Source organism: Equus caballus, chromosome 11, assembly GCF_041296265.1.
Source record: "Equus caballus isolate H_3958 breed thoroughbred chromosome 11, TB-T2T, whole genome shotgun sequence".
NCBI lineage: Eukaryota > Metazoa > Chordata > Mammalia > Perissodactyla > Equidae > Equus > Equus caballus.
Genome location: NC_091694.1, coordinates 36,494,396 through 36,506,911, shown reverse-complemented (window position 1 = coordinate 36,506,911; position 12,516 = coordinate 36,494,396). Strand labels below are relative to the sequence as shown.

General features: G+C 41.0%; 1 protein-coding gene across 17 annotated transcripts in view; it reads left to right on the top strand.

The window, feature by feature from the left end:
• The window catches only part of ACACA (acetyl-CoA carboxylase alpha), a 271,880-nt gene that overhangs the window by 217,959 nt on the left and 41,405 nt on the right, over positions 1-12,516 (top strand). For all 17 annotated transcript variants that reach the window (XM_070227563.1, XM_023652967.2, XM_070227569.1 and 14 more), the window contains 2 exons: positions 10,216-10,359; positions 10,934-11,054. In XM_070227563.1, the coding sequence (XP_070083664.1) occupies positions 10,216-10,359; positions 10,934-11,054 (265 nt within the window). The remainder of the gene's footprint in view (positions 1-10,215; positions 10,360-10,933; positions 11,055-12,516) is intronic.

The following is a 12,516-nucleotide window of genomic DNA, read 5'->3' as shown; positions in this document are numbered from 1 at the left end:
GCAAACCTGGCACCATTTTTTGCATTGTTATGTTTCTTTTTCGTTTGATGTTCCTCAAGTTTGGTAGAAACTGTACCGGATATGTTTGACTCAATTAGTGAGTCATGGTAAGCTGCCAGCAGCCTGATCCTGAGCTGTCTGGTTTGAAGATCTTGCAGGGTGGGATTGTTATTCAGAGCTCCATTACAGAAGTTGCCTCTGACTTTCTAAGAGAGCCCAGTATGGGTATGATGGCTTAGAGACTAATGACTTAGGAGAACCTATAGCAAGTTTCAGTCAAGAACTTCTAGATGAAGTGAAAGCTCGGAGACCCTGCTTGGGTCCTAGGAATTATCGTGTTTAACAACCTGTTTTAAATGTGCTCAAACTTTTTGAAGTTACAAAACCTTTAAATTGAAAAAAAAAGAAGCAAACAAAAAACTTTTTTGATTATTCTCCTGCCTACCATTTACCAGGTAAAGCAACTTTAGGCTTTAATCTATTTGGGCCTCAATTTCCTTTTTGTAAATACATTTCCTACCTTAAGGTGAAGACCAGAGGATCTCTGAATCTTAAATTCTCTTTAATTTCTAGTGTTGTGTTATACTATCAAGATGTATATTGATTTGTAGCCAGGGAACCATGTTAAGCTGAGGCAGGGAGAGGATAGATTGAGGGGGAGGGGATCTTAAAAAGTTACTACATATGAGAGTATTATATATTAGTGAGATTGCATATTAGTGATATGTAAAATTATTACATATTACTGAGATTAGGAATGGGAATTATAAGGCATAATGACTTAAAAAAATTTTATGTCGTTTCTTATCCATATTACAGAAAAAATAAATGCAATGTGGTAGTGGTGGTGGTGTCATTGTTGATGAGCACGAGAAGTGGCCATAGAATTGTAATTGTCGGGAGTGGAAGGGTCCTCAAAAGTCCAACCACCCAACTATTGCTTGAATTTCCTCTGTGACAGCATTGCCAAATGTTTGTTCATTATGCTTGAAAAACTCAAATGAAGGAGAGCTGAGTACTTTTTGAGCCAATCTCTTTCATCTGTATAAAGTTCTTCCTTGTATTTGGCCAAAGTCTGTTTCTCTGTAAGGCAGACTAATGTGTCTTAAAAAGTAGTGTCCAAAATTAACAAAGTGACGCCCAGTTTTATGGTCTAACCTATGTAGAATTGAATGGGACCAGAAACTTTCCCATGTACTTTTGCTTTCAGAGTCTGGCCTTGTCTCAAGAACAAACATAATGAAGATAAAAATGCTATTCAAAGACAGAAAAGAAACTGGATTCATAAATAACATTCTTGCCAGCTAAAAATATGAAATAAGTAGTGATTACGAGAGAGACAGCTAAAACTTAGGACCCCTGTGAAGTACTCTGTGGAACCTTAAGGGTCATCTGCACAGTGTCATGCAAGGCTTTAGAGCCTGAGTATCCCCTGCTTTCCCATCACTTGCCTTGTTGAAAGTCAGGATCCTGATACATGCTTGGAGGATAGGTCTTTTTGGGGCTGTATATATAGAGACTAGTTAAAACTCTTTGGATCCAAGGTTTTGTGGTAATTATTTCAGCAATCAGTAAAGGTAATGTAGACTGAGTACATAAAGCTCTGAGGGCACGCAAACCAAATCTAAAATGCTAGAATTGTCATCTTCTCATCTCAGTGAGCAGTGTGAAGTGGCTCACTTCATGCATGGGGACCTCCATTACATCTCTACCCTGTCTCCAGAGCGTCCATTTCAGCCTCCAGGATTGTATACTTCCTGAGTATTGGGATGAAGAAATGCCTCTACTCCACACATTCTATGGCATGTAGGGCCTCTGCACTTTCTACTTCTAATAAAATGTGGTCCCTGCGGCCAGCCCCAGGGGTTAAGTTCCCGTGCTCCTCTTCGGCAGCCCAGGATTTCGCTGGTTCGGATCCTGGGTGCGGACATGGCACTACTCATCAGGCCATGCTGAGGTGGCGTCCTACGTGCCACAACTAGAAGGACCCACAACTAAAATATACGACTATGTACTGGGGGCGGTTGGGGGAGAAAAAGCAGGAAAAAAAGTTTAAAACAACAACAACAAAAAACGTGGTCCCTGAACTCAAGCTAAGCACCCTCATAGGACTGTGAACATGGTCCCTTAGGCAGAGCAGTTCAGCTTCTTCGTTTTCCAGTCACTCGTATGTTACACCTTCTTGTGCTGGATTCTCTTCACCTTTCTCTCTTTCTACAAATGTTCATAGCTCTGTCTTTCCAAATTAGTGTTCACTTGAAGCTTTACTATTCCATTTACCCCTCACTTTTCCCCTTAGCCTTTCTTCTCCCCCAAACCCAACCTGAAGCCCAAGTAAATTAGCTTCTCATCCCTGCCCCCCAGTAAAACAAAAAAAACACCCATATTCCTCCAACAGTGTCTGTTCTTGGATTTGCAGTCAGCAGCCATCTCCAATAACCATCAGGCTGTCAGCTTTGCAACTCCCCACTACCTCCCACCTCCCCCATCACTCACCAGAGGAAAAAGAGAGCCAGAGCAAGAGCTTGAAATATATCATGCAATAGTGTATCATGAATTTGTTGTGAATCACAGCGGTGAAGCAGGTTTATTTATTTCTGAGACCTTAAATCAATACAAAGTAGGTCTCTTAGTTCTGAAGCTGGGATGGAGTGTGAAAAAATGAGCCCATTGTACTCTTAAAACTTTGGGGAAAGGAGATGACAGCTATATAATTCCATTTACCAGGCACTAGGGGCTTTAATGTGAAGGTGACAGGGAGCTCTTTGTGCATTTAGAGCACCATATCTTCTAAATAAAAGATCTGTAGACTTGATAGTGGAGCATAGCTCCGAGTTTAATAATCTCCAAGCATTAGACCGAGCCAATATGTTCCCAAGTCAGAGAGGTCCCCCCCAAACACTCATAAATTAAAAGTGCAAGAACTGCACACGTTGGTAGATTAGAAATGCAAGGACTCCACTCTTTTCTAGGAGGCAGACAGACCTCAGCCCTGGCTCAGAACAGACTGCTGTGTGAATATGATAAAGACGCAGGAAATGAGTCTGTTTAGAAAGCTAACTCCTGGCTGTTCATCATTCTAGGAAATGTCCCCTGTGCATGGATTCAAATCTAGCTCTGCCTCCTCTCATTCAGAGTGGCTGTCTTCACACAGTCTAATCAGCTAATGTACACAGTCAGGAGTGTTGAATTATGAAAGGAGAAGCTTTAAGAGCTGTTTATTGACCTACAGATTACCATGCCCAGGCTTCAGGTTTCTCTGGTTGATTCTTGACTGGTTCCTAATTTTAATAATGTCTCAGTGTCTGAAATTTAAGCCCTGTAAAATAATACGCACATAAGAGAAATTGAGAAATCAGTGTTATTAAGGAAGAAACCCCACCCAAATTTAACCGACAGCATAAGATGCAAATACAAGAAGTCAAGACCATTGAAACATATAATCAAGTTTTAAGTAACATATCTTCATTTCTGTCTAACCCATTGATAAAGTATGCCTTTTCCAACAGATAAAGCAGGTTTATGCAGCTCAGTAGAGCAACCCTAATGTAACATGACTTCATATTATGTGGAGTTACTAGCTTAATTCTAGTCCAGGTAACGAATTTTGAAAGAAAATCCCAGTGTCTGCACTAGAGAAAACTAACAGGGTAGGAAAATTGAAACACTCATTTTGCTTAAGAAAACTGCTACACATTATAACACTAATACGAAAGATTTCTTTTGCTTATAGTAGTCCAACTTGCTGAAGATATAAATCGAAGCTGCGTTTTTATAGAGCACTAAGAATTATGGCAATTCACATGCATTTATTTATTGCATGCCTGTTATGTGTAAAGTTTTGTTCTTATGCTGTGAGTATACAAAGATGATTCCTGCTTTCATGGAGCTTAAAATTTCGGCTAAAAGACAAGAACAGGCTTTTCTAAGGGAAAAAAATAAAATTGCTCCCCACCAAATGTCAACGAGAAAACGCAAACAAAAAGGCTGCAGAGATGATCGTTTGGTGCTACTCTGCAAGAAGCCAGGACCCAGCGTTCACCAAAGGCTGTGCCTAGCCACTGGTGGGCACAGGCAGTCAGTGACATAGACATCTGCTTTTCACATCTCGTATATTCAGAAAAACCACTGAGAGGTGACTGGAAAACAGATTTTTTAAAATTTTCCATCTTTAGAAGACATTTGATAAACAGTTGGTATTCAGAATATATAAAGAATTCTCATGATTCAATAATAAGAAAACAACCCAGGAATTTAAAAAACCGATAAAAAATTTAAACAGACATTTCACTGAAGAAAATATAAGGATGGTAATTAAGCACATGAAAAGATGCTTTTCATTAGTCATTAAAGAAATGCAAATTAAAACCACAGTTAGATACCACTAAAATAGAAAAAGTTTTTTTAACTGATAATACTGAGTATTGATGAGGTTGCAGAACAACTGGAACTCTCATCCATATTGATGGAAATGGTACAGCCACTTTGGAAAAGTGTGCTTTTTTTTTTTAAATAAAGTTAGTTATTCATTTTACGATGCAACTTAGCAATCCTACCCCTAGGTATTTACCCAAGAGAAATGAAAATATCTATCCACACAAACTCCTGTACACGAATGTCTATAGCAGCTTTTTCCATAATTGCCAAAAACTGGAAACCACCCATGCCACCCATCTAACTCATGCCTCTCTTCTCTATATCTCAGTAAACAAAGGTCATCCAGTGTTGTTTCTGGCCTATATCTCAGGCTCTTTTTGGCTAAATATCTTTCCTACCATAGTGGCACAGTCCCTTTACTCCAGTTTATCCATCAGCAAACCTGATCACTTCATAATTTTGCTGCTTATAGAAAGATTTTTGGTCTTGCAGTGAATGGTCTTGAATCCAACTGTGACTCAAGTCAGAGGCTTTTCCATCCTGTGCCAGCAGTGTGTCACTGTGCCCCTTCTCTACCCCTACCCTAGTCTACCAGCTGCCAACCAGCACTCCAGTTACCAGTGACAATAGTGGAAATAAAGGGGGAAGAGGAAGTTGTAACCCTGAGTCTGTATTAAAAGACTGTATATTGGAACCCCCAAATATTCGTGGTCACATAGGCACTGATCCTGTCTCCCTAGACATTGGATTCCATTCACCCTTGGATATATTCCTGGAGAAACATTTACACAGTAATATGTGCTGCACCACTTAAAATTGTTAATTGGAGATTGAATTACTTGTCAGCTTTTAAAAATGTAGTCCTCCCAGGTCAGGGAGGTGGTGTGAGCAGCACTGAGTAGATGAGCTATTGCATTTTTTCCTTCTCCTTCCTCTTTCTTCTCCCCCTCCCTTTTCCACTCTCTCATCCTTTCTCCTTTCTTTTGTCCCTATTTTACCTCTTTTTCTCTGCTCCCACTTACTCTTTCTCATATTTATCTCTCTTTCTGCCTTAGCCAAACCTTTATCAATAATCTGACAGATCTTAGAGTGACTTTAACTTCTAGAATAATTGATGAAGTACAGTGAGGGCGATTGCTCAGTAAATTTACAAAACTCCTCCTCATATCCTCTTGAGAATGGAAATATCCTAATGAGAAGGAGGAGTGCAGCAAGGACTCAGCTTGTGTAGCCTAATTCTTAGATGCAGGAGGAATTTTGTACTCCCTGCTTCTTTAAAAATAGAACATTGCCCTGACCCACCAAGGATTGTTTAAAGGAAGAAGGATTGAATTAAGGGGGGGAAACAGCATTAGATTTCATTTTTTATTCCATTGATATGCATCGTTATTTTTCACATCCTCAACACGTGATTGCAGATATTTGCCTGTAAATCTGTAAGGGTCCCCAACATAATATGTATATTAGGACAAAAGCAATTTTTTAAAAAATTGAACTAAGTTGCATCTGTGAAACTTGGAAATCTCAATGCCTGTGCTGACAAATATCCTGACAAGTAAATACTACACTCATTCAGTATTACACCGTGATTTCATTTGCGCAAAACCTCACAATGCTCTGCCACTTCAGTCAAACGTCTGGAGCACTGGGGAAAGGAAGAATGTGTTTATCTTGATCTCCAAAAGGGGATTTAAGGGAGAGAGCAGGCGGTATATTAGACTGTTTTCATTGCCCGTCAGCTATGGTAAACCTGAGCTGTCTGCAGTTTCTCTAGATAAGCAGCAACAGCAGCAGAGGCCTTAGCATGTATGTATGACTGCATTCATTTGTACTTCTTATGTATCTCACAATTTCTAAAGGCTATGTAGCATCTTTGGTGGAACCTTTAACAATTCTGTCTCTGCTAATCACTGGCTTTTATGTGGTGCCCCTAATTCTCAGGTCTGCCAGCTGCAATGAATGAAGTGCTGAATGAGGCTTAAGTTTATATTGAGAGTGGATGAAGATCCTGTTCCCTCTCAGACTCAGCCCTTATTCAGTTCTCTTGGTGTGGGCACTCTTCAGCAGGGGACCCTCAGATGATGCCTGTGCCTAATATTTCATGTACTGCTTCTCCAATTAGACCTGGGGGGGGCAACAAAGTGGGGCCTCAGGAGAGTCACCTCTGTTTAAATGGCTCCTGTGTTTAAATCGCTATTGATGCTTGTTGGGCAGATAAATTAGGTTTGTATCATGCCATAGAAAATGTGAGAGGAATATTTTGGGAAATGGAACATGGCAGGCAACTTGACTTCTGTAGAAATGCATATGTCAAAGTTGAAAAAACTGATGAATGAAGCTCACCTATTTCATGAAAACATTATGCTGATGAGGGTTCTTTACCCCAAATTTTTCTGTAGGAGGTTGGTAGGGCAACATATTGAAGAATAAAACAGTGGGCTAATTATGTGGGCTCTTTTCGTTGCCTTCCTAGATGCTGATCAGGGTTTGCATAACTGTTCCAGCATGATCATTTTAGAGTTAGGCAGAATGGATTTTGTCCTAGCTCAGATTCTCCTTCTTTGGTTGGAGCTTTTATTGTGAAGTATTCTAAAATCATTAAAACCACTTGAGTCAGCAAGGACCCCTATAAATCAGGAGCTATTGTGTGCGCCCTCATTCTACTGGTTCATGCTCCAGACATACGGTCATTGAAGATGAACTAGAGGGTACTGCTTTCTCTTCACCAATTGTTAAGTAGCTATGATTGTTAGCATTTGTTTGTGGTTAGTGAAGCAGGTTTCATATCTGTGTGTCCTTCCCCCCCATCCCCCACCTCCTAATATAAGGCTGGTCAGAGAGAGCCATTTAGATACTCAGTCTCTCCTATAATTTTTCTCTTTATTTTATTTATTTATTTATTTGTTTGTTTGTTTAGAGGAAGATTAGCTCTGAGCTAACTGCTGCCAGTCCTCCTCTTTTTTTCTCAGGAAGTCTGGCCCTGAGCTAACATCCGTGCTCATCTTCCTCTACTTTATATATGGGACACCTACCACAGCATGGCTTGCCAAGCGGTGCCATGTCCGCACCCGGGATCCGAACCTGCAAGCCCCAGGCCACCAAAGCGGAACGTGCGCACTTAACCTCTGCGCCACAGGGCCGGCCCTTAATTTTTCTCTTTAATTTCCAAATTAAATGAATCTTCTCACGTGACAAACATTTGTTTAGCCCAGAAATATTGTTCTTGGTTGTGGTAAGCCCTGGTTAGATTTCTTTCTGAACTCAGAAGAGAAGAAATGTAGAAATACAGCTGCCTTTTCAGAAGAATGCCAAAGCATCAGAACCTGAGTTTCTGCTTGTAAAGGGAAGACGTGCTAAGGTATTACACTCTTACTGCTTCCAGGTTTGTCTCCCATTAGTTTGTAAGATTATGGGGTGGAATGGGCAAGTACAGAGCCTCTGGGAGTAGCCGGGCCTGGATGCTGTCTTCCTCTTTAAAATGAGGGGGCAAAGACATCTGAGGAAGGTGTATTTGAACAGCTGAGCAGCGCTTGGTTGGCTTTGGTCTTTTTTTCCAAGATTAGTCCTTCACTGGTCTATTTCTGGTTTTGGAGAGGTGTGAGATTCTAAGTGATTGGACATTATCAAGTACTAGAGACAATGTTTCATAGGAAAGAAAATAGTGTTTCTGAGTAGAAAATGGCCCCAGCTCTCTCTCCTAGGCAGGAAGGAGTTCTTGGCTCCTGGCATAGATTATGAATATCAGATATTCAGGGTCAGTGCAATGTCTCCTTTTTATTTCTTTTCCCCCTTTCCAATTTTATTTTAATAATTAAAAATATTGCTGATCACACTGAATGGCTTCTGGCACAGAGGCAGTCTGTCCCAGAAGGACCAGATGTGGGCCATCGGGTTTATGACATCCATAAAACCAGAGCCAGATCAGAGCGTGGCCTCCCTGAGTGACAGGGTTTCTGTCTCCGCCACGGTCCCCCATCAATTGACTGCTTTGGATATTTGTTTTGGTTTGGTTTTTTGTTCTGTTTTGTTTGCTGATGCATGTGTGAGTGTGCATGTGTGCACACATTTAAAGATATAAATGAAACAGGTATGTAATGCCCTCTGCCTGTTAGAAAGACTAAAGCCATAAAAATAACAAACGGCGTGTATTTGCTAGAATGTCAAAGTTATGAGTTTATTTTGTAATGATGTGCTCCTGCCTTCATGAGGTAAACTGGCCGTGGCGGAGGTGTTATTAGTAATATGGACTCAGTGGAGCAGAAAGCCGAGTGACCGAGAGATCAGTGTATCAGTCAGAGAGAGGGCAAATGGAAAGAGACAGCAGGAGAATGAGAAAAGAGCCGCAGTGCCTGGGCTGAGATTAAAGACAGACTGAGAGGAGGATGGGAGCCCAGTGGTCAGATAGGGTCTCCCCTGTTCCTGGGGCTCCTTCAAAGGATCTGCCGGCATGTTGCTCAGCTCGGGGCTGCCTGTAAAGACCTGTTCTCTGCACTTCCTTATCAAGGAAAGCAGTAATCCGAGAGCAATTTTGCTTTCCATATTCCTTTCAGAAGAGTCTCTTCCGCCCTTGCTAGCTGAAGTTAAATGGAACCAAGTCCAGCTAGGTCACACTGAGGTGATTACTTTGGTCACTAACTTCTGCAGCCTTTGGAAGGTCTTGATGCAGGGGCTGACCCAGCAGGCAGGGGAACCTCTCAAAGCTCCTAACAAGAAGGGGCAAAATGGGAATGATACAGGTAGAATTTGCTGGTCTTTCATTTATTAGGTTCTCCCCAGAGGCTGGAAGTGAATAAAAGTTAGTAAGGAAGAAACTTTGTGTTGTAGTTATTTTCTAAAGGAGGAGGGAGGATGGAAAAGAAAAGGTAGAATACAGTAAGCGCTCTACAACTGTTTAGAGCTCTCCAGGGCTACCCTAGATGACTGGCAATTACTACACACTCAGCAGTTTGCAATAGTCAGTGATCAGGCTGCCCAGCTTCCATCTGCTGGGTCAGAAAACCTCCCTCCCTGAACGAAATTATTAACCAATCTTCAAAGGAAAAAGAAACCCTACAATCTCCAAGTCCAAGAATATTTTCTTCTCCTTTTTTCTTCTTTAAAGGAAACTTTGTGGTTTCCAATTGCAGATGCCTTCAACCTCACAAGGGTTAAACTCTTGTAGCAGTACACCAGGGATTGAGGCCCTGAATTCCCTGGAACCTTGTGAGGGAAGGATGGAGGAGAGGTGGGCTTGTGTATAAATCACTGCCCTGCGCTCAGCACACAAAGAGGACTTTAGACTCAAGGGTTCGTGTATGTACCATGAGTTGCTTCAGAATTTTGCCAGCCTTAGGGTTTGTACGCAGGGACCAGCTTTGAAAACCAAATGTAAGGGAAAAAGTAATCCTTTAAAAAAAACAAGGAACCCAAACTTCACAGGTTTCTTTAACTGAGACCTGTCACCAAAGATGATCAAAAGACAAGCATGTTACCTCTTTTGTGTATATGCACAGCAACTCTGCCAGGCCTGCAGATGATGAGGTTGCCTGTGTCTCAGGGTCCCAGCCTCACTCACTACTGTGGTTTCAGCTCAGAGTCAAAGCAGCCCACGCATATCTATGGCAGCTAGTAGAGAAAGAGAGAGGCTTGCTGGTTTTTAAACTGCAAATTGTTAAAAGCCTTTTTTGTTTTCTAAGTTTTCTTTTTAGGATGAAGGTCCAGATAGCACCTCAGAACAACCTACGGAAGCTGGAATCACTGTCTTGTGGAGAAAAGAACCCATCTTAGTGAGAATTAGAAAATAGACTTTACCTTTATTTCTGTCAAGACAAATGTCTTTTTTCTTGCTTGTTTCTCTAGGTCCTTGGGCGGGAAGTATATACCTCCAATAACCAGCTCGGAGGCATCCAGATCATGCACAACAATGGAGTGACCCACAGCAAAGTTTGTGATGACTTTGAAGGGGTTTTCACTGTCCTGCACTGGCTGTCTTACATGCCTAAGGTGAGCCCTTCCTACCCAGCACTGACAGAGCCCACAGAACCACGCCTTTCCCCCACAACTCACTTCCTCTGTATTTGAGGTCTCTTTATGGGGAGGAATTTTTTTTTCGAAACATTCCTCTGAAAGCTGCTGATTTCCCTTTTTCTTAAAGCCATCTTTTACCTTTTAAAATGCTTTTGGATTTCATTGGTTAGGCCCTTTCTGATGTTTTCCAGCCACAGAGGCCTTCATGGCCTGTCTGGGCTCAGACCTCAGCATATTAAGGCCTCCCCTCATTGTGGGTTTTCTCCTTTGTAATAGCCTTCCATCTTTCTGGGGAGCTTCCCAGAAAGCCTGGGCACACTGAAATCGAGTCAGAACGTGCCACTTTATGCCAGGCTCCTATGTGAGACTTGAGACATGCATGTTCCTCAGGGCTTGGCATGCAATTGGGATGCATCTAGCTGATGATTGGGACTAATGGGTGTAATTCCTTACGTGGACCCTGCTGTCTTTGTAACACTTGTTGCTGAGTTGGAGTATAGGGCTGTTGTTCACTGATAGCTGTGCTCTTTCCCTCCCAATCTCCTTTTAGAGTGTGCACAGTTCAGTTCCTCTCCTGAACTCCAAGGATCCTATAGACAGAATCATCGAGTTTGTTCCCACAAAGGCCCCATATGATCCTCGATGGATGCTAGCAGGCCGTCCTCACCCAAGTACGTATGTGTTTCTGTGGGTCTCTGGCCCTCAAACTTTCAGTCTTCCTTTCAATCACTAACCAATTCCTGCACAATAGCATGTGACAAAGAAAACAGAGCTACTAAAGTACCTGGAAATGAGAAAAATCTGAAAAACAGCTCTCCAAAGAAAAAGGTGGACAATCTTTCAAGAACAAATGAAAAATAAGTGAAGTGAGATTTATAAATCAGCCATTGAGTCATAAGCAGTACAGTCACTATGCATTTCTTCTGTTTCTTCTGTTATTAAAGCACTTATTACTCAGTGGGTTCAGGGACTTTAAAACAGTTAAATATAAGCCATAAAGCCATAGAATTAGAGGACCAGAATCTTCCATCATCTAGTCTCTATCAACAGAGATTAGTCAGATCAGTTTTAGAAAAGGTCTTTGAGACCCTTCAGTGTAGAATGTGACTACACTCTTCTCAGCGAGCTATTGCTGAGCACCCAGCCTGCGTGTGTCCTTCTTTTCTTATGATGTTGGTAATAGTATTGGTACCTGCTTTAGTTATTAATGTAAGGTTACTTTGTAAGATTATTTATTCATGAAGAGATTGCCCAGAACTTTTAATTTTATAAACACATAGAGTGAGAACAAGCCCTCCCTCCATGTTTATCTAATATATCCCTCTGTCTTGGGGCTGATTTTATCTATCTTTAAAAAACAAAGACAGAAAAAAAAAAAAAAAGAAAAAAATTAGATAACTCCATGTAAGACAAATGAACATTCTCGTTTGTCAGGCCATTTGGCTCTTTTAACAAACCTTACGTATCAGGTTCTTTTGTGAAGCCCCAAATCCCGCTGCTACATATTGAATCTATTTTTTCAGATTGTTTGAGAAAGTGCTTGTTCTTTTTTGCATGTTTATTGCAACTATTTCAAAGAGAGGCTGTATCTAAAAGAAGGGTGGAATGCAGAAGATAATTTATTAAAGTTCGAGTCACTGTGATTTTTGTTGAAAGAGAAAGAGGTCTTCATAAGGAAGACTTAATAACCCTTTGTGGGTACCCGCTCTAAGCCAAGTGGGCCTGTAAAGCACTTCCATGTACATTATCTTATTTGGGCTTAGTATTTCTCAGAGATAAAAGGAGATCAACATTTTGCAAGCTCAGAGAAGTTGTGTTTTGTGCAAGGTTACACAGCTGTTACTTAGGAGTTGGGGGTTAATCTGAAGCCTAACTGTAAATAGTGTATAAAAATCACCAGAGGAAAGTTGATTTTAATTTAAAATTTTACCTGTTGTCTTCAATGTCTTCGCTTGTTAATCTTAATAAGACTAAATCATTTTTCTTAAAACTCTTTAGAAAAATCTCCATAGTAATCTTCTCCTTACCTCTCACTTTTATACCATGATTATGATAAGAACTATGAATCTAAGATACCTATCAGCCTTAAAATCCAGGGCTTTTCTGGGAAAAATCAGAACAAGACTCAGTGAG